General features: G+C 42.4%; 1 protein-coding gene across 1 annotated transcript in view; it reads right to left on the reverse strand.

Moving 5' to 3' along the window:
• sema6bb (sema domain, transmembrane domain (TM), and cytoplasmic domain, (semaphorin) 6Bb) overlaps positions 1-22,036 on the reverse strand; it is a gene marked incomplete at its 3' end in the record, with an annotated part of 254,546 nt that overhangs the window by 152,884 nt on the left and 79,626 nt on the right. The window contains exons 2-3 of the mRNA XM_083888120.1: positions 3,013-3,138; positions 942-1,056 (exon numbers count right to left, since the gene is read on the reverse strand). Of these exons, the coding sequence (XP_083744246.1) occupies positions 942-1,056; positions 3,013-3,121 (224 nt within the window). The 5' untranslated portion in view covers positions 3,122-3,138. The remainder of the gene's footprint in view (positions 1-941; positions 1,057-3,012; positions 3,139-22,036) is intronic.

The raw sequence follows: 22,036 nt of genomic DNA on the forward strand, positions 1-22,036 counted from the left end.
TGATTATACTGTACGTCATATATACACACAGTATATTCAATTTCTACCAATAAACACAATGGACTTATAGAACTAAATTTGTGGTCAACCAGACAAAGTCTTAAAGGTGCCATATGTAAGAATGTGGCCAAAAACGCTTACTACATTCAAATTCAAAATACCGAGGTCTTCTAGGTTTCGTTTTCTGACGTAACTGGCAACCTGTGGTTGCTCGGCAGCTGAGACTCTACTGACTGCAATGATTGGTAGACGGCGGTAGGTGGCGCCACATGCCAAAACATGATTTCAAAACATAAACATGATTTGCAGTCTGCAAAATATATTTTTTTAATGTGAATATTTTGGCTGTACTGTTGTTGTTGGTGAGTTCAGTTTGTTATATGAACATTATTCCTGAGTCTCTGTGATGTGACATATTAGGAGGATTTTATGGTCAGTTGCTTTAAATGTATTACATAATGCACCTTTAAGTAAAATATCGATTATTGTATGGGACGAGGAGGGACAACGATATAACAACAAATAAATATTTTGACCCACCCCTATTGAACAGTATTCAACCAGCAGTCCCCGAAACAAGCTTATTCTAATACTGTATATAATATACTGTATACATACACACAGTATATTCAATTTCTACCAATAAACACAATGGACTAAATGTATGGTCAACCAGACAAAGTCTTCATAAATATAATAATGACGTAGCATACCATTAGCTGTATAGGAATAAAGATGTGACATTATGTCTGATAAGTGAGGCTGATGTTGCTGAGATTTAAAACCAGAAATGTTATTTGATGTCATCCGTGGTTGTGTTCTTGCATGGTGCAACCAATTAAAACCATATCACATATGGTTCCAGATATCTCAAAGCTTGTATACTAACATGTCATCACAAAGGAACTGGGGGGAAATGTTTGCCAGTGTGTGTGTTGTACCTGGCTCCGATGTAGAGCGTTCGATTGACTTGCAGGATCCTCTGGATGTGCAGAGGCTCTTGTCTCAGCCACGTTCGGTGAGGTCGGCCCAGGAACACCGGGTATCTTCTCACCACTGTCGGAGAACGAGACACAGAGACACACACGCGGTGACTGATCCTAAACTGACACCCGTCTTTGGGAAATGCAACCCCCCCAAAAACAAAAGTGTTTTTTTGTGTTTGTTTGTTTTGACAGTTTGGCAGCAGTAACAGGCTGATGTGGAGACGGAGCTCGAAGGCCTGAAGAGGAGCAGCACATGTGATACTTTAAACAGACACCGAGACACAGAGGCACGGCACAAACAAATACGCTCCTGAAGACTGAAAGCTGTGTCTGTGGCGCGCTTGCACATGTCACTGTTGCGTTTCACAGGTTTTTTTTGCTGACTGATGAATTGTTTATTTACGTGTGGTGATGTGTTCATAAACACAGCAATATGTGTTCTAATGTAACAGACACGGAGATAAGATCGAGATTAAAAATATACATCACAGGTGTGACATAGTAACAGTTACACATAAATCAGATGAGTCACCGCTAGAAAAACCTATTTGTCTTTGACCTTGACTGAGGTGAATGAGACAGTATTTTTATCTAATATCCTCACATCCTCTCTCTGTCCTTGCATCATTATTGTTTTATCCCACACTATAGTCACATTCTGTCCGTTTCCTCCTCCCGGTCACCTCTATGTTTTGTCTGCTTTATTCCTATCATGCAATCACTTTCTATAACATCACGCCTTCCCAGGATCCACTGTGATTCTTAAATGAAACGTCCTCCTCCACACTTTCCCTCTGTTTGTCTCCCACTGTCTGTCCAAGATGAGCATGCACTTGTACTTAAATACCCTTCCCTGCTGTTCAGAAAAACAACATATTTTTTTTACCAGTAGGAAGGTTTTTACTTGGTATTCACTCTGGGGGCAAAATGACTCTACAATGCACGCAGGATTTTGTTTTTACTTTGAGTCCGATCAGCATTAGCATGAGTCCAGCCCATTTTCATTCTGAGAGCGTCATATAGCGTTCATCCGCACTTTAATGTCCCTGTGAGCATCAAGCAAGTACAAAGCAGTCAGTGACATGGAAACTGATTTATTATTGGCCATGATATTAATAAAATGAAAGTCTAAGTTTACTAAGCCTAACCAAGATATTTATACTAGCTCTAATCTCAGTCCTTGTCCTTAACCTTATACTCTAACTTTAATGTTACCGTCTAAATCCACCACCAGTAGGTTGACAAGGGGAGTCGATTGAAAGCCGAGTGCCTCTCTTTCCTCGCGCCTCTGTCAGGATGTGACAGCGGTATAATATGATGCATTCGGGATGAGAATAGGTTGTCATTTCCTGTGCAAAACGGCAGCACACATTCATTTTCCTTCCTGTTGGCAAACCTTACTTTTGTACATCTTGGAGAAATGCTCAATATTTATCATATCGTCAATAGGATCAAGAAGACGCTGAAGTGAAATATACGAGGGTTTTTGTGCGATTTTAGCGTGAAAGGGGCTTCTTTTTTACCATGGTTTAAACTGCGCCCGCTGAGTCGCTCCAGCGTATCACTCAGTAGACCTGACAACTTCACTTCTTCACTTCACTCCTTTCCACCGTGAGCAGTATTGATATGAGGAGAGGGGTCTGGACTCATCTGGTAAGCCATCAATCAATTGTATTGAGCTGCAATTAATCAAGGGCTGGGCCCAAACTGGAGACTGCCAAGCTGATATGGAGACTCAAAGTCTGGGTGTGTAAAGAGCTCTGTCTCTTGAGGGTCTCGGTATCTGCGTGTGTGTGTGTGTAGCTATATGTGTTCACGTGTGTGGGAAAGTCATAGATGTGACAACCCCTTTCCTTCAATGAGCTCTCATTCCTGAGCATGACCTGGCCTCGACACCCTTTGTGTGAGATGGTGTCTGACCTCAACAGCCCACACCGTGACCTAAAGCCTCCTCCGCAGGCCCGACATATTAGGGCACACATAAGAGTCGGCAGCGAGAAGGTGAGAAACTCTGCAGGGTCAATACCTTCAGTGGGGATGAAGCTGAGGGGAACCTGTTCCTCTGGGAACGCCGAGCTGGCCGTTCGGAGGAGCCAACACAGCAAGAAGAGGGAGGGAGCGGCCGCGGTTGCCATGGTAACAGAACTGTAGTCTGTGGGGATAAAAAAGACAGAAAAAGAGAAAGCGGTTGTTAAGGCAGAGGAGTGCGACACACAGCATATAAACATATGTAGCGGCTTTGTGTAGTTTAACAGACGAAGCAGACCTTCAGGTTGGCAGTCTGGCCGTTTATTTGAGGCAATATGTGCACAAAGCGTACCTGGTAGAGACATTAATTGTACAGTCAGTCCCGGTTCCTCTCACACACACACACACATACATGCCTGAAAAATGTTCAATGAAAGGAAAGTGCATGTTAGCTAACAATATGTAGCACTAGCCATTTTGTAAACAAGAATAAGAGAAAACACCGTCAACCTTTTATGAACGTTGACATAAAGCTCCTGAACGTTCGGGAGCTTTATGCTTAAACAATTTACAACTTAAACCCCCACTTAGTATTAAAATAAAAGTAATTAATATAAAACAATGGCGGAGCTCATAGCTCATGCACCTACCAGGGAAACAGCTAGGTCCAACTGCTGTTACCCCACAGGTTGCACGACCCTAATCTACAGGGGTGCTGCATTTAATTGCCATAGGACAAACAAGTTTCCGTGTTGTGAGATGAGTTTTTCTCAGAGGTGGAAAAAGTACTAAAATATTGTACTCAACTAAAAGTACCAATACTTTGATGAAATAATACTCAAGTAGAAGTAAAAGTAGTCATCTGAAAATGTACTCAAGTAGAAGTAAAAAGTAGTTAATATGAAATGTTACTTAGTTACTTTGCGTGGGGTGTGAGGGTAGTAGAAATATGACAAGGGGTCAGTTACTCAGTAACGAATAGGATTTATAAAGTAACTAAGTACAATACTTGAGTCAATACGTACTCAAGTAAAATACAAAATCCTGATTTTAAATTGTACTTAAAAAATACAAAATACACAAAAAAAAGTATTCAATACAGTAACTTGAGTAAATGTATTTAGTAATTTTCCACCTCTGATTTTTCTTATATGGTAAGTGGAATCACACTACTTAACCCCGTTACACACACAAGAACGCTCTGTTTGGTGGCTTGTTGTGGTTAATGTTGGTTTCAGCCAATCGCATGGTAACAAGTCATTGTATGTCCATGTAGACATTGACTACTGAATGAGTAAGAGAGGCGACTTTGAATTTGCCATTGCCATTGGTGCCAGACATGAACCGACGATCTACTGGGGGGTTTTCGCACACAACCGAGTCTGGAGTTTACAGAGAACGGTTACGGTGAGAGGCAGTTCTCGCCTTGTGGATGTCACTAATAATAACCACCGTTCAAGAGGACCACCTCTAAACGCACAACGTGTCAAACCTTGAAGCAGATGGGCCGCAGCAGCAGCAGCAGCAGCAGAAGACCACACCGGGTGCCAATCCAGCCACTTTATTAGGTTCACTTGTGAAGTGGCCAGTAATTGTACATAGACAGAGAGACGTTCACTCACTTAATCACTGTCTGACAAAAAGCTAAGTGGCTGGGTTTTTTTGTTTTTTTTGTAATCGATCTATGCATCTTTACATTCCCACAGCATTTCTGTCTCTTCTTCTCCGCGATCTGAGCCAAGATAAGGAGCTGCTTAGACTGAGCGATTAAGTCATTTCCTGAGTGTCCAGTCACAGTACCACATCAAACATGGGTCCACCTATGACACATATAGAGTGTCACAAGAAGAAAGGGTTGATGACAAGACAGAGGACCACGACATGGCCTGTACATGAATAGAGAATCTGTGTTGGAGTGAAAGGCCCCATAGAGGTTCAGACATCAAGCATTACGCATGAAAGAGAACGACAGAGGGAGCAAAGTGGTGGTTTACTTAAATTAAATGCTCGCCGTCGACGCAAATCACTCCTCTGACAGCGGCGTTAAACGCTCGGTATTTTTCATCGCGCTGCATTGAGGCATACATGCAGGTCTCGGATGTGGAAATACAAATCATACCCAAATTAAGTTACTCTACGCTATCCATCGAGAATATGACTCCCACAGCTTTTTCGTCTCACAGGAATCAAAACCTCAGACGACATAAAAGCAGGTCATTACCTCTGCGTTTCTCTCCAATATTGCTGCCGGAGCATGAGTGGTCAAAATCCATATCCATCCAAACTGGACTTCTATTCAAGCTGTTATTACCTCAAAGGTCTAATTTCATGAGTCTCCCCTCCTGTTTCCGTCCTGTTTTCCTGGAACTTTGACAAACACATTGTAACTTACTCTTAACTCGACTTGTTCATATCTTAATGCTGGATGCAACAGTGAATCATTTGCATTGAAAATCCCCATCGCCACAAAAACAAAACCCTTCTTTCAGCCGGGGCACAACTGCAACATCTAATCATTTGAATGCTGAAGGTTGGATGTCTGTATGCAAAACACCGAACAGCATTTTACTGTGGTCACGCATGCACAAGGCAGAAAACTATGCAACAACAAACACCTTGCTTAATGTACGGTGTCCAATCTGTTCTTTCTGGATATAAAACTGCAGTCTGTGACATTTGAGTCAGGATTTATAGCCAGAAATGGAATAAATTACCCATAACTATATGTCTAATAACTTTCAAATCAAAATAGTTTGGTTCTGTAGCCTTTTATACGTACTTTAGACAAGGGCTTTACTTCATGGAAGCCGACATCCTGCACTATCATGTTTCAGAGGAAGCCAAAACAGACTAACCAGCCTGAGCCTGTATTTCACATTTTGAAGCAGAAGGTTTCTTGCTGTTGTCTCATTAGTAGATGTCACTAATTATCACACACTGGACCTTTAAACCTGCTACTAAATAGACAATTAAGCGTCAGCTACAAGCTAATATATTATATATTAGTCACATCTCATCCCAGTGTTGGGACGTTAAATAAAAGCATTCGATTCAGCCCTAAAGCATACCAATAGCAGCTATGGTATGGCTAAGTCATGTATGTAAGCCCAGAAGCCTCCCTGTTTCTGGTTTAACAACACCAAGCAGGTGGCAGGTCGGTTTGCAATGTCGGAAAAAAGGACGAAATCAACATATTTATGACCGTCGTGTTTAGGTCTGGTGATTTGCGCCAATAAACAACTGAGACAACTGCAGAGTTATTTGACCTGGAGAAGGACAGCAGACCTTTCACCGACAGCAAAATAAGCCAGATGTGAGAGCCTTATGTCATCTTCAGTTCATCCATCCATCCATTATCTACCGCTTTATCCTCCACTGGAGGGTCGTGGGTGTGTGTGCTGTGCCCATCTCAGCTGAGATAGGGCGATCGGCGATGTACACCTTGGATAGCTCGCCAGTCCATTGCAGGGCCAGACAAATAACCATTCACTCACACATACGGTCAATCTAGAGTGATCAATTAAACTAACCCCCACATTGCATGTTCTTTTGCACACATGGGGAAAACATGCAAACTCCTTGCAGAAAGGCCCTTGTTCCGAAGATGTTCCAACCGGGGCTCGAACCCAGGAACCCGGGTTTTCTTGCTACAAAGGCAAGCGTGCTAACCACTACACCAACCGTGGGCCCGTACAACAATCGAACCGTTCAAAATGACCTCATCTATAGCCTTTGATATCTTGCTAACAGTCTACAGTCTTCTCTGAGCCTGTATCAAAGATACAACCACATGTTTTAAGGCAAAAATTATAGGCTAGTATAACAGCAGCACCAGTAAATCAGAGTAACTAATGCTGCATTCACACCAAACGCCTCATCAGCCGGTCGGCTCAAGCCAGAGCCTGAACCGTTGGCATCATCGAGTTCTTTGCCGACCATTTGCCTTGCTCTCTCCTATTTGTATTTGCCCCAGTACATATACAAACTTGTGTCATAGAGCGCCGGGTGCCCACACACTGAATTCTTTCCATTTTCTACATGACGTCATCCGGAGAATCTCAATTTCTTGCCGCACGGGCCCAGCTGACTTAGTCCAGTGTAAACGCAACATTAGCCAGCGTAACTGTAGAAATGACAAACAACTTTCTATTAATTAAATAGCTATAGACTATGATATTATATAAGAGAAAATGTGCTGAATTTAGTGCAAAAAAAGGAAAACAAAAGATATAAAAATGGAATAAAAGAGGCCAATGAAGAAGGCCTTTTTCTTCACACATTCATTGTCTCGTTCTCACATATGCGCTCTCTCTCCTCCGCAGGACACAAACAGCCATTGTGCAGCCCATCTCCTTACTGGAGTCCCTGACATAACCTTATCGGGATGTTTAATCTTTATAGGGACATTTCTCAAATTCCGTGCTCCGGCATCAGAATAAAAAGTGGGAGGCATGCTAATTACTCAACACCCACAAGCAAAATTACAGGAGGTGAAGGGGAAAGAGTCACACAGAGAGAAGAAAGGAGGTCACGGGGTCAGCGCGATATGGCGGCGAGATGGAGTGAGCGATAAGTGGGAAAACGGTGAAAAGAGAGGGGGAGATGAGAAGTCAGGAAGTCGGAATATCCAATCAGAGATTCTATTGTTTCTGCTATTAATAATGTATGAATAAATGTCAGGCGGTATGCATTCGATTAGTATAATTAGACACCCAGGGCTATAGAATTTCATGGGACAGCAGAATAAGTAGATACACTAGAGTCAGTGTGTGTGTCTTGTGTGTTTGAATTTGCTTCCTCTTCAGGACCTTTTTCTAGCATAAACACTGACCTTGTCAGGACCGGTCGTCCTCATGGAGACCAAAACTAATCCTAATGAGGCAGAATCTCATTTCTGAAGAACTGGTTAAGTTTAGGGCTAAGATTTGAATTGTGCTTATGCATTTTTAGGCATATGAATGGAGTTCAATGTCCTAAGGAGAATAACTGGCCAAATGTGTGTGTGTGTGTGTGTGTGGGTGTGCAGAAACAACTCTGTAATTATGACAAATGGCTTCAGCCAACTCCATTCAAAATCCTTGCTGTGCGGCACAAGCTGCCCTGCAGTAAATACTTTTATCATCACACACTGAGACATACTGAAAGTCAACCTAAACATTTTTGCCATATGTTGTTGATGCTAATGTTCATATTGAGCCCTGCGGCGCTTTAGCGCTCCAGTTCTGAAACAACTAAAAGGGGTAGTTGATGCCATATTGAGGTTGGCACACAGCGTGTGGGCTTCATGTATTTAACAAAAAAAAGCATACTGTCAGAGGCAAATTATTGTGTCAGCTTTTCGCCCCACGGGGACTATTGTTTTCAGTGTTGTGACAAACACTTTCAGGGACTGAAGCTTGATTTCAGGCACTGTCCCAGCAACCTGACGTGGGTGCCAAGTTATTACAGATGGCAAGTGACAACAGAGGAGGGGAAAAACAAATTAATCAGATATCTGGTCACATTTCAGCGACAATCCCTCCATCATCCGCTGCAACTAAACCTGTGTTCACTCTTAAAGCCAGGGCTACATGTAGGCTACATGTGACCTTCTGTCTACCACTTTATCCTCCGCATGAGGGTCACAGGAGCTGCTGGTGCCAATTTCAGCCGACATACGGAGAAAGACGCCGGACAGGTCGCCAGTCCATCGCAATGGCCAAGATATAGAGACAAACAACCGTTCACTCATTAACCTCTGCATGTTTTTGGACAGAAAACCCACACACACACATGCACAGGGAGAACATTCAAACACAACCTTCCTGCTGTGAGGCAACAGTACAAGCCACGTGACCCTGTGACCTTTTGATATAACGAAACTGATAAGAGAGAGAGAGAATTAGCCGACATTAATGCAACGTTTTCATTTTTTAAAAAACAACGTTTCCCAGATAAACATTTGTTTTTAGCTCCCAGTCCCAGAAATAATCTGCACCCATACTTAAATGCTGAGCGCGCACATTCTGGTGTAAACAGGAAGATGATTCTCTCCTCTGCCTCTGCAGCTGTTTGCTTAGTTTCACAGAGTATTGGGAGATTTCAATTACGAGCCCACCAATGAGGTGAAATTGAGACTTAAAGTTCATATCATAGTGGTGACTTATGAGAACCAATCAGGAAGTGAATGTGACTGATTGTACTCACGCTTCCAAAGGTCTCTGTTTACTGTTACTGTATACACTCTTAGAAATAGGGTTCCAACAGGGTTCTTCTATGAGGACAAGCCGAAGAACCTTATGTGGTTCTACTTAGCACTTTTATTTCTAAGAGTGTAGATGCAGTCTGTTGAGTTTTCCGAATGGAATGAACGGAGTCAGCAGTGTTTTTAAACCTCTGTGTTTGGGGCGGGCTCTAAATTAGTTAGTTAATTAGTTTGTGGAAAACAAAACTGGAGTAGTGTGCATGAAGCCATGAAGACATGTATATTTCCTCTGGCTCTGTGTCCAGCCTTGGGGATATTTGGCCTTAAACCAGTCAAAGGTTGCTAATCTAGAATTGGTAACAGCTGTCTACCCTGCAGAGCAACCTAAAAAATGTAAAGAGAATAAAAGCACTATAAAATGTGTCAGTATCAGAGTGCATCAGAGTTGGAGAGATTACCTTGGGTAAAACACCTGCATCTGTATGGGCCTTATTTGGTGGGAGGGGCTTACTTACAATCCTACCGACTACTGCTATAATGAATTCGGACTCCTGAACTTGCCACCGTGCCCCACGAGGATTTATAGACTTCGTTTCTTTTCCAGTGCAGCTCCAGATCAATTTGGTTATGGGTGTTTAGCAAGGTAATTTCCTAAACAAAGTCATTAAGAGATTATTTAGCCGCTGTAAGAGTTGGAGGGAGTTGGGCGTAGAAGGTGCTATTTCTCCCTGGACATCATTAATGCCACCTCATAACGATAACTGCAATGGGGCGGCTTGGATAACTTAGCAAACAAATCACGGGCAAATCGATGACGTCCCGTGTCTTTCGCGAGGCCCTAATGATGTTGGATTTTGTTCTGATGCAGGGAAAAAGTCAGGATAAAGAGCAGAGGCTTAGGAGAAGAAGAAGAATGTCTTAATGGCGAAGAGGGGAAGTGAAGAATCTGTGTGAGGTGGAATTAGATGCTGGTTCTACAGACACAGACACCGTGGCCCTGTGCTGCAGGATACTGTTTGGATACTTTGCATGCAAAATAGAGCACCTCATCGTCAAATGAAAGCACTAATATTATGCTCTGAAATGCTTTTGTCACTTATTATGGTTGCCATGGCTCTCAGTCTCTCATCACTACCTCTTTCCCTTTCATCATCTCTTTACACCTTGGCTTCTGTCTTGCTCTCTCTCAGCCCTGGCCTTGTTGATATACTCGCGCTCTCTGTGTGATTCGGAGAAAAAAACAAGATTATGCGTGTCCTAGATCTGTTTTAAATGGTAATGAAATAGAGCAGCGTTAATGGGGACACGCGCAGCAGTCGTCGACAAAGTATTATTCAGGTTCTGTTTGGTGCAATAGCATAGTATCATAGGGAGGAGCTGAAATTAAATGTGGTATCAGTCCAATACTGGTCAAAATCACTGGATCAGATATCAGAGGAAGAGAATCTAAAGGATCCAAAAACCCTAAATTTAAGGGTTTTTGGATGGTATTGGATGTTTAATATCACATAAATACTTTACTAGGCACAGGCTGTAGAGAGAGAGAGAGTGCATCATTAACGTAATGCTAATTATATTTTAAGATTATAAGGAGAAACAAATGCAAAACAGGTCAATTTAATTTTGTAAAAAGACTGTATTGGACTGATATCCATAAAAGTTAGCACTGTGATGTCAGCATTGGACATTCACATTGAGCCATCCTTCCTCTTATAAGATCGATTTCCAGTTTTGGAAACTGGATGTTTTAGAACAAGCAATTGAGACCAATGAGGCTTTGATTCGAATTCTTTCTTAAACCAGTGGTATTGCCCCCTGGTGGCCATTTAATAACTTGTTATATCCTGGTTAGTGTCACCCTGCAAACTTTGTTCAACTATGCAGCAGCTGGGATAAATATTATCTCACTAAAACCATATTGTACGGCTATGTGTTGCTGTTTTATCATTTTTATAATATATAGTAATCCATTGGGCGCTGCAGCTATTTAACATACGGCGTTTCAGGTTAATTGTTCCGGATTCCCGACTCACACAATATTTCTGTTTAGGCTCATTCTCATTTCTCTCACTCGCCTCATTTACAGACTGCCACAGCTGCGGAACAGCTTTACACTGTTTGTTCTTTACAGCACAATAGAAGTGGCAGCAAGTAGCAGTGGTGGACGACGTGTTGCTACCATTTATTTCACTTCACTGCTCAGTAAAAGCACAGAGAAGGAGCCAGCAACAACCTGATGGGTTTGAAGCTACGATTCAAAAATAAAGAATTTAACTTTAATATTAGAACACTTTTGCAGAGGGGTTAATGTTAAAAGACGACCTTTAGGTTTCTCTGCCTTTATTGAACCACATCGCCTAGATGACCTTCAGAATTTGGCCTATAGGAATGTGTCAGTGCAAAGATATAAAGTAAGCAGTAGGGGACTGTTCCTGTTTTCTTTAAGTGGACTTTAAAGAAGCCCCATGGATTTCCCAGAGTGGCTTAATTGTCATGTCCGTGAGATTGAGAGGCTGACTTTATGGGGTGGGTGAAATCAAAGACAGGCGATAGCTTGATGCCGCCTGGCTCTCCTTCACTCAGCAATCACATAGGATGCTTTACATGGCAAAGACGTGAAGAGAGGGAATAAAGAATGAAATGTGTGTGTGTGAGAGAGACAGCAGGCTGCGAGGGATGATTTAAGGCAGAGATGGAAATGAACACGGCAAGCTGTGGAAAAAAAAAGGTGGGAGAATGTGGAGAGGAGAAGACAGGATAGAGACGACAAAAATAATGCACTACAGGGAGCGATGAAGAGAAACAGAGGTTAGAGAAAGACAAGTGAGGCGTTCAGTCAGTCAGAGAGGGGGAGTCACAGTGGATATCCAGAGAGTAAAGCCAAAGAATTTACACAATGAGAAACACTGAAAAAAACAGCCAGTGGAGGAGGAGAAGAAGAAGAAGAGCAGAGAGCCAATTAGACCTTTGCATTTCCAGATTTCCTGTCACACAGGGGCCAAGAGTAGAGTCTCAGGAATGACCTTCTGGGTTTGTAACTTACATAGAGGAGTCTTATTTTTCTGTATTTTAGTGTGTGGGAAAGTAGTGGAGTCCCTCAGGGTTCAATACTTGAACCGTTGCACTTCAACTTGCACACGTTGCAACACAGGATACGTTCAAATTGATGGAGACAAGACTGCAAATGTCTGTTTGGGCAAAGATTTTCTCGGGCAGTTTGAACTATTTCATGCCTCCAGCGCGTTTTAGCAGCAGAGAACAGGCCAGGACAATCATGTGTTTCCATCATGGTACGGTTTGGTTTGGTACAGCACAGTATGGCTTGGAATGGTAGGGGTGTGGGTTGTTGAAACAAGGCTTAAGTAAGCAGTTACCAGTTAATTAAAAACATAACATAACTGGATGTTCTACATCATCAACATCTTAAAACTCAAGCAAAGGAAAAAAAACAACAAGAATGTGGTTTACACCCTCAGTGGTAGGAAACATGCTCTCATTTTCCCATTTAGCACTGAGCTTGTAAATCTTACTGCTATTGTTGCGCATGACCTTATGTCCCAGAAGCTCATTTCCCATGAATCAACTTTTTTTTTTGGTAACGCTTTCTTTTACAGTCCCCTAATTACCTGGTATTTAGCTGGTAAATTCATGGTAACACTAAAGTGTTGCTAGGTAATTACCAAGGGTAATAAGATAAGTAAATACAGTGAAACCGTTGCCAAAATACTGGGTAATGCACGGTAATGTACTCGGTAAGTAAAGTAAAACTGTACTGTAAAAGAAAGCCAAGCTTGTTTCCATGTAATTACACACATTTTTAGGGTTAGGTTTGTTAGATTACCCCTTGGGTAAATAGCTAGTAATTAGGGGACTGTAGGTACCTGCTTATTACCAGTTTATAACCCAATAATACACTTACATTTACCATAGTTTTGCCATAGTTTAGCTGTACATACCTTCTTATTAACAGCAGTAATAACACGCTATAATTTACTATATAGTTACCAGGTAAATGCCCAGTATTTTGGCAACAGTTTCACTGTATTTACTTTCTTATTACCATTGGTAATTACCTAGTAACACTTTGGTGTTACCATGAATTTACCAGGTAAATACCTGGTAATTAGGGGACTGTAAAAGAAAGCGTTACCTTTTTTTTTTATGTCTTGAAAACATAGTAAATCAATAGACACAGTGAACCATCATGTGCATAGTTTGTGATGATTCCCCAGACAAGAATATTGGCAATAGATCTCCAAAACCCATAGTTATTGCCAACTATTTATTTTTTATCTTTTATTTTAAGTTTCTTTCCTCAACATGAACTGCTGCTACAGTTTAGAGAAATCATGTAGTTATGGCATGTTCTCTCATGTCTTGTTTTGTCCAAAAACCAAAATAATTCCGTTTTACCGATTACTTTGTAATATGGAACAAAGAAACTAACAGAAAATATTCACATTTAGCTGAAGCTGAAATATTAGAAACCTTGTTTACCGATAAATCGATGATCAAAATATTTGAGTAATTTAGTAATCAATTAATAATCAATTACTCAAATAATCTGTGCAGCCCTAATTTGAAGGAGGAAACTTTGTTATTGGTTGGAAAAAAGTGCCGTAATTTTGCATAAAATAACAATTCACCAAACTCACTCTGACACTTTGACTGTCATGAAGTTTTTTTCTGTTTCTCATATAGACCGAGGTGGCTTTGATCCACAGAACTACCCTATCAGACCTCCAGGGTTTTCAGAGAGCATCTGAGACGTGCTCCAACTCCAGCAAAAATGAGAACACTGACTTTCTACAGTGCATTAGATTAGTTTTGTTGTGATTGTGTTTGTTTTTCGGTTTGTGTACTGTATCCACGCTCCACTCAAAACTTTGCTTGCTTCAAATCTGCTTTGCAACAAGACAACAATGTCCTTTGGGCATTAAAGCCTTCACTCTCAAACCCAATGCAAAAAGGATTTAGAAATTCCCTTCACTTGACCAAAGATGCATGCAGCATGTCCTCCCTCTTTGCCTCATTTGAGTGACCTTGGGTCTGTTTACTTGATATTTGCATCACCGCGACGTCCTGGAGGTTTAATAACATTGTACATATTTAAAGAGAGAAGAGAGGAAAAAAACAAGGCGAGTGCTAGTGACTGAAAATTAAATAGTGACCTTTTTGCACATAATTCTCCATGCAGGAGAAGCAGCCATGATTTATATGCAGCATGTGCAAATGGATATTTCCATGGCACTTGTCCTCGATCAGAATCAGAATCAGTGTCTCTGTTTCCTGAGCGAGCGGCCAGTTTCATCAGTTAGTACAACATTTTTTCCACAGGAGCACGTGTCTAATGGATATATAATTTCAGTGGATTTAAAGGTTGCTAGTGAAATAAGATAATCTCCCGCTATTTCACTCTGCTGTCCCATTAATGGGCAAGAGGTAGCCTGGCTCACGGGCGCTGGATGACAGAGCAGAAATGTAATTGCTGTAATAGCTTATTGTTGATGAATGGATATATTTGAGTGCAACTGCAGCTCTCACTGGAGTTGTGTCGGCGTCATTAACCTCAAAAGACCCTCAACATTCCAGCTGCAGACACATCAGATCAGGAAAGAGCAGAACAAAGATTTTACAGCTCTGTCTACAGACGTCTCCACGAGTCTGCAGGTTAATTACAGCGTTTCAGAACGGAGCCTCTCCAAGAACAAGCGCTGAGATAATCCTTCCCTTCCCTCTGCTGCGTTTATCCCTCGTTTTTCTCCCCCAACCGTGTCACTTTCTACTCATTTCTTTCATCTCTTAAGCTTCGGCGTGCCTCTCCTGCTGAACGCTTCTATCGATGCGATGCCGCTCATCGATAAAGCCATGCACGAAGCATCGTGTCACATCACAACAGCAAAGACTGGCCTGACCTTTGGCTTCCCACTAGTTTACAACCGTCATTAGCAGGGCAAAGATCAGGGACAGAGGCCATAAATCACACTCAAACCACTTAGGAGGAACGCAGCTACACTGCAGTAAAAAACGAAAAGAAAACACACTCTGACTGACGGGAGACTAAAAGCAAATCCATCTATCACTGGCTGGAGGCTCCATAAAGCCAATAAAGGAAAACACAGAAGGCGATAATCTCCAGCATGGCTGTAAATAATACAGAAACGCTGTTAATGGCAGTTCGAGGTTCTGCAGCATGACAGGAGCCCCTCTTGATGTGATTATTTGGCTTAAATTCCCCAAGGACACGTATTATCTTGTATAAATACACAGGAGTGACTCAATAGGACAATACGTTCCCATCCAGAGTTGTTTTGTCCTTTTTGCTTGCGAACCATGCGGAGAGGAGCATTTACTCAAAATGGCAAGAAGCGACGCTCAGTGGGGGCATGAGGCCCAGGCAAAAACAGAACATTTAGGGGAAAGTGCAGGTCACCGCAAAACGAAAACAGACTCCACAGCTTAAAGTGCTCACTTCAACATAGACTTTGCTTTTCGTCTGCTTATTGTAAAAGAAAGTATTAAGTAAAATAGTCAGGGAATTACCTGCTAAGTCTAAGGGAATAAAAATGATAAATTATTCAGCGGAACTTTTTTTTTTTTTTTTTTTAACCTGAATGAAATCTAAATTTCTAAATACATTTTTATTCCTTTTTTTTTTTTTTTAGTTCACATTCATCGTTGCTATGGACAGAGTTGACCTTGAACACTCTTGTCACAGCTTATGGCGATGGTGGGTCGCCTTTAAAAAGTCAGTGCCTATGTAAAAGGATAGAAATAGAAAATGGAGGTGGATACTTAAATCAAGTAGATCACAAACCAATGGGTGGCAAGGACATGATGCCTGCAATAGTAGACACTTAAAACAAGTCTTATTATTCAAAATAACCACCTTAACATAAACAATAAAGCCTGGTAACAGAGGCCAGACAAGCACGTTAACGCTTGACACTGGCGGACCCCCAATCGATAACATGTGGCCCCCCACTTAATATCATGTTATAATGAAAACATGACCCATGACCTCGACCGTCTTTTAAACATAGTGTGTAGCTGAGGCACAGCTGCCAGCGAGGTGATAGAATATAATATATGTTTTCTAGCAATGTTTTTATAACAGTAATAATAAGACATTTGGTCATAATTGTGAATGCTAGTGGCCGAAACGGCTCCTGGCACGAATTTTAATTACAGTTGTCCACACTATTATTTATGTAATTTAAATAAATGTCTGTTTTTGATATTAATACATTTATTTTGCATCATAAATAGTATTATTAAGTATACGTGTGATATCATGATGGCCCCCTCTTGACCACAATAGATGCGCATTGGCCCCCAGGTCATTTGAGTTTGAGACCCCTGCCTTAAAGTAACGCTAAACTTCAAAAAACCGAGGCACAGTACACGCAGTATACGCAGTACACAGGTACGCTAGTTATTTGTAGCGCTGCTCTTTTCGTTTAATAAACAGATTGCTCCAGTTCGACTGTAGGCGCGCTAACGGCGCTAAAGGAGCTAAAGGAGCTAACGGAGCTAACAGAGCTAACTGGTAATCGGTGCCTGGACTCCAGTGTTTTTCCGGCCAGTCGTCACCATGCATTTCCATAGTTTATTAACGTGCATTAACGTTTACTGACGTTGACGACGTTAACCGCCGTTAACGGGTTAGTGATCCCAGCACTGTTTTAAAACTCTCATTAAAATGCTATATCTAGCACATACAGTGTATTTCGTGTCTAGTAGATGATACTTTGTTGTGCTTTTATGAAAAATATAAGCTGGAGAACTTCTTGGCCTGAAGCAGACTGCAGGAAATCCTTGCACTCAGCCAAGAAACAGTCCTGCACATCCTCTCCTCCACCCCCCCACCTCCATAAAAACAAACAAGATATAATGTGTTAATTAGTGAGCTTTAGAGGTGCTGGAAGGCAAACTCGATGATTTTTCTCAGTGTGTGCAATTTTTTTTTTGTGCTGACACTGTTACTGGTCCTTTTTATCAAACGCACAGGAAAGCACGTCAGCGCACATTTCAGGACTCTTCCTTCAAATCTCAGCATTAGGTTGACGTGAGCAATAAGAACAGGGTCCTTGAATGAAGCGGTCCGGTCTTTTAAAAACACACCCGAATGGGCTGCACAAAGCATGTGCAAGGTCGGGATGTGCAGCACACAGGTAACTGCTGAATAATACAACATGTTAGAGGGAAGAATGAAACTGTCTCTCTAAGCGATTCTGTTTTAGTGACGGAAAGAGCCATCGTTAGAGGAAGAGGACAGACAGAGGAGGAAGAAAAGCGAGGTCTGTGTACATCTTCAACCCCTCAATGACATCTCAATGTGCTCATGTTATTTTCCCTAACAGTGTGTGAAGCTCTTTCAATTAGGTTTTCCCATCCAAATGCTAAAAGCCACAAACAATACACCACTCCAAAATAACCCTGTATGTCCCTCAGCTGTGTCTGGACTTTTTTATTTCTAAATTCTTTACAGATTTTTGAATTAAAAACTGTATTTTTTTACCTAACAGCAACAGGGAGGCAGATCATCTCCCAGTAAAAGTCTGACTGGCACTGGTGATGATGGAAGAGCTTACCTGCAAGTTCCCAGCCTTTGATTTCACGCTGACAATCGCATACACATGAGCCTCAAAAGCTGCAGATGTGGATGCAAGCTCTCACTCACGCTCACGCATGCATCTCCCACCTCATCTTTCCGCTTTTCATTCTCTCCTTTCACCTCTTCCCCCCTCCCCTTCCACCTTCTATCAGCCACCTGCTCATCCGAGTTCGTGCTCAGCAGTGACTCTGGGTTCTCTTCTCTGCTTTATCTCCCAGTTGCTTTGAATGTCAGATCTCTTGTGGTACACACACTCACTCACACACACACACAGGCACAAAACACTCACACACACACACTGCGGTGTCAATCGACAGATGCCTCCAGCTGACAAATGTGCTCAAACGACAGGTGTGAGCTGGGATTAATTCCTGTGCGAGTGAGCCCATAATCACAAACCAGAACTTTGACGGCTGAGCCATGTGACACTACGTCTGCCCTGACATCGGCTGCCTCACAGAGTGCTATATTATGGTCAACTATACAATGGTCACTATGGTTTAAAGAGGTGCCACATCAGACCTGAGAACAAGGGAGTTTCCTGCTGCTGATATAAAACATCTGGCATCATTCCACCAAGTGGAACGGTTCAGTTTGGTACAGTACGGTATGTTTTTTTTTGCATTTCTATTAGGAATACGACTAAAATAACCAACCACAACCGTTCCATTCTTTGGCACCCTTCCCTTGGGGTACTAGAGTAGTTTAAACTGACAACACCCGCAGTCTATTCTCATACAAACCAAGCAGGGAAGAGTTGCTGGACGTCCTCCATGGTTGAGCTTTGTGTTTGTCTGTTGAGTCACGTTCAATGTCACCGTTAGTTGTTGTCGCACCTGTACGACATCACACTACGTCACCATCGGGCACAGCCTACACCCTCCCTAACAAATAACGGTGCTGTTCTCAGTTGAAACTCAAGCCTGACGCAGGGCTTTAGCAATCCGAAACCTCACAAAACTGTACCAAACCGAAGCGTATACCATGATGAAAACTCAACATTATGTGTCACTGGGGACCATAATGGTAGAGCTGGGGTTCTCAAAGTTTTGATACCCTAGGGCCAATTTAGGAACCCAACATTAGACTGAGGGCCGCCAAAGGAAATAATAATAATTTTAATGACCAGATTGCAGTTCTACAGTTAACACTTATTGGTCTGTATCCGGTAATGTCCAATAAACATTTAACAAGCTTAGTAGCTCCTGGATTCAAACTGTCAACTGTAATTAATTGCGGGCCGCCAGAAATGTTTCTGCGGGCTGCCATTGGCCCAAGGGCCGCACTTTGAGAACCAATGTGGTAGAGGAAGAAATAGACAGCGAGGAGACAATAAAGGAGGCAAACACCGCCACAACTGCCACTAACACTACACACATGTCCAGTCTGCAGCAGGACCTGTGGTTCACGGTTTGGACTGTGCAGCCATCAAAGGACATCACCATCGGATTTGACAGACAGCCATAAGCAAACAAAGGTCCATACTCAAAACCAACAAACAGAATACAAGACTATGACTGTGGCCCTCACAGAAAAAGTTTATAGTTTAGTAGAAAAAATGACTTCCTGTGTTTTGGGGGCGTAGCTGACAGTAGTGGGTTGAATTTCTCCAGTCCGTTTAGTGTAGGCTACAACTGCAAGTTTCACCAGACCCAGGTAAAAACCCTACCACCAAGTCTTAATACCTTTTCAACAGTCAACGGCACAAAATTGCAAAAAAAAAAATATGGGATGAATGTCAGTGCACGATCAGTATTCACATCTAACGCAACGTGATTGAGTGAATAAATGATAAAGACCAGAGAAAAATGGTTCTGGAAAGAGACACAGAGTCACTGTCTAACAATGATGAGCTGCTGCTGCTGCTGCTCTGGCATTTCACGCAATGAAAAAGAAAAGAAAACCAAATTCACCTGGGCACAGCCAACGCTGGAAAACAGAAGACAGCTTGACTGCTTCAGGAGAATTTTTAATGTGACATCATCAACAAGTTGTATTCTAATTGTTCTGATGAGTACAAGCCAAAAAAAAAGTAACTCCACAATATGTCTCTATGCAATTCTGTTGCTGATGTGAAACATCACACTATCTGCACACACACACACACACACACACACACACACACATAGATTGCCTGATGCCACTGTGTTTCAGAAGCATGTTAATCAGAGATGAGGGCTGCCAGCTCAGCCATACACTAAACACTATTCTCCCTCTCGCTCCCCACGCCTCCATCTCTCGGTCTCTATCTGCATCTATTCTCCCCGCGATCTGTCTTTGCTCATGTCAAACGCAGTTCCTCCTCCACCTCTACCTCATTACATTCATCTCACATTCCTCTCCTTTAGCTGTCTGCTCTTGCTCAAGCCTCGCAGCAAATCAAGTCTTGTGTTTTAATGCATCTCGCCCTCGGTTCGACGGGTGAGACACTAAAGATTAGATGGTTTATTTTGAAGGGCCTGGTGAGGCTGGCTCGCTTTTACCCACAAGCCTGACATTTTATTGCCCTCTTGGTTCCCCACCACCACCACCTCCCCTCCTCCTGACACCAAACACTTCTTAATCACCGCCCCCCCCTCCCTTGAGGAGTTTGTGCCTGTGGCAAAAGTGGATTTGGTTATGGCGACTGAGGCAGTGCTGGACGAGTTTCACAGGACGAGTTCTAAAGAACGAGCTTTGAAAGCTGAAGGGCAGAGAGACAGAGATAGAGATAGAGGGATGAATGATGTGGAAGCTTCGAAGAGGAGGACAGTTGAGCAGAGAGAGAGACATAGCAGTTATGTGTTTACATGGAGGGTTCTGAGGGAGATTTTCAGCCAAGCTGAAAGTTACAAGTCATGAAGCGGGGGAGTGAGGGCTGGTGGTGGTGGTCTCCGTACAGACGGCGATAACAATTGCGAGACAGATGACGATGGAGTAGAGTGAAAGAGGGACAGGGTTGGGGGGGTTGCAGTAGAAGGAGAACATGAAGGAGTGCGGTGAGAGTAAGTTTCCAGGATAGAGCGTGCCCATTCAGTAGCTCTACTTGTTTAGAGACAAAGCGTTAAATAAACAATAGTGCACGTCTGAGACAAATTAAAAGAGATGTCGCTTCCTTGACCTCGATGATGCAGGCAAAGACGACGCGTAATGGTCGACGGCTTCTTTTCTTTATTTTTACCCCCATTATGCTCCAGGGTTTGGCCTCCATTTGTGGAGTCACACACACGTTCAGACCTGCTAATAACATCCATCCTGTGTCAGTCAATCACATGCGAACAGAATGTTCATACATGGCATTAAAATGTGTCCTGGGTGTGTCTCGAGTGAGTGTGTGTGTGAGAGAAGAGACAAGGAAAGCTCCAGTGAATTCAAGCTCTATTCGTGCTGCTGTAGCATGAAATGTGCAGTAATAAAACAAAAATACTGTTAAACAATTGCTGGACAGATAGCAACGGGCTCAATTGTGTCCTGAGGACAGATTGCATTCATGCAAACCCCGTCTCCGACTGTGGGTTTTGTGATCAGATCTGAGGACACATTGGCCTTGTTTACACTGCAGCCCAAATGAAGCATATCCAGATTGTATCAAGCTTGATTTTTTTGGAAATCTGAACAGCTAAAAAACACATGAGGTCTGATTTTTTCCAAAGCCACATACGGAGGTTTGAATGCGATTCTGATCTGATTCTGAAGAAACTTTACGCTCTACATAACCATTTGGGACAGAAACAGGCAGATTTCTGTTGTCCACGTGGAAAACAAGACTAGACAATGTCAATATGGACCCACGGAGGATCTGATCACTATATAATGTGAACAATTGGTCAGGAAGATCAGATTCTGAACAAATCTGATTTGTGCTGCAGTGTAAACAAGGCCATTGAGGATTGATTAGGAGCATCCAAACCTGTACTTGAGCTTGATCTGCCCGTGATTGGATCACATAGACTGGGTGTCAATACCAGATCTGAATGACGTCACATTCATGACACACGTCAGATAACATCTGGATTGGGTTTTCTCTGCTCAGGCAGCCAGTGACATTCATTTTTATTTGCATAACACAGACTCAAGTACGAGCCTTCTTGCCGGATCGCTCGGATGTTCAACAGCATCATTTAGTACCTGGCATCTCATGAAGCGGATCAAATCAATGAAAGTCATTTTCCCTTGGAAGTCAATGGCCCCTGCTCTGGATGTCATAATAATTTGATAAAACGAAGAAATGAAAATATTAGAGCAGAGGAATACAGCGATAAGCTCCCAGTTACACAAAGCAGATGAACCAACACATGAAGC

Source organism: Microchirus variegatus, assembly GCF_963457635.1.
Source record: "Microchirus variegatus genome assembly, chromosome: 4".
NCBI classification, from domain to species: Eukaryota; Metazoa; Chordata; class Actinopteri; order Pleuronectiformes; family Soleidae; genus Microchirus; species Microchirus variegatus.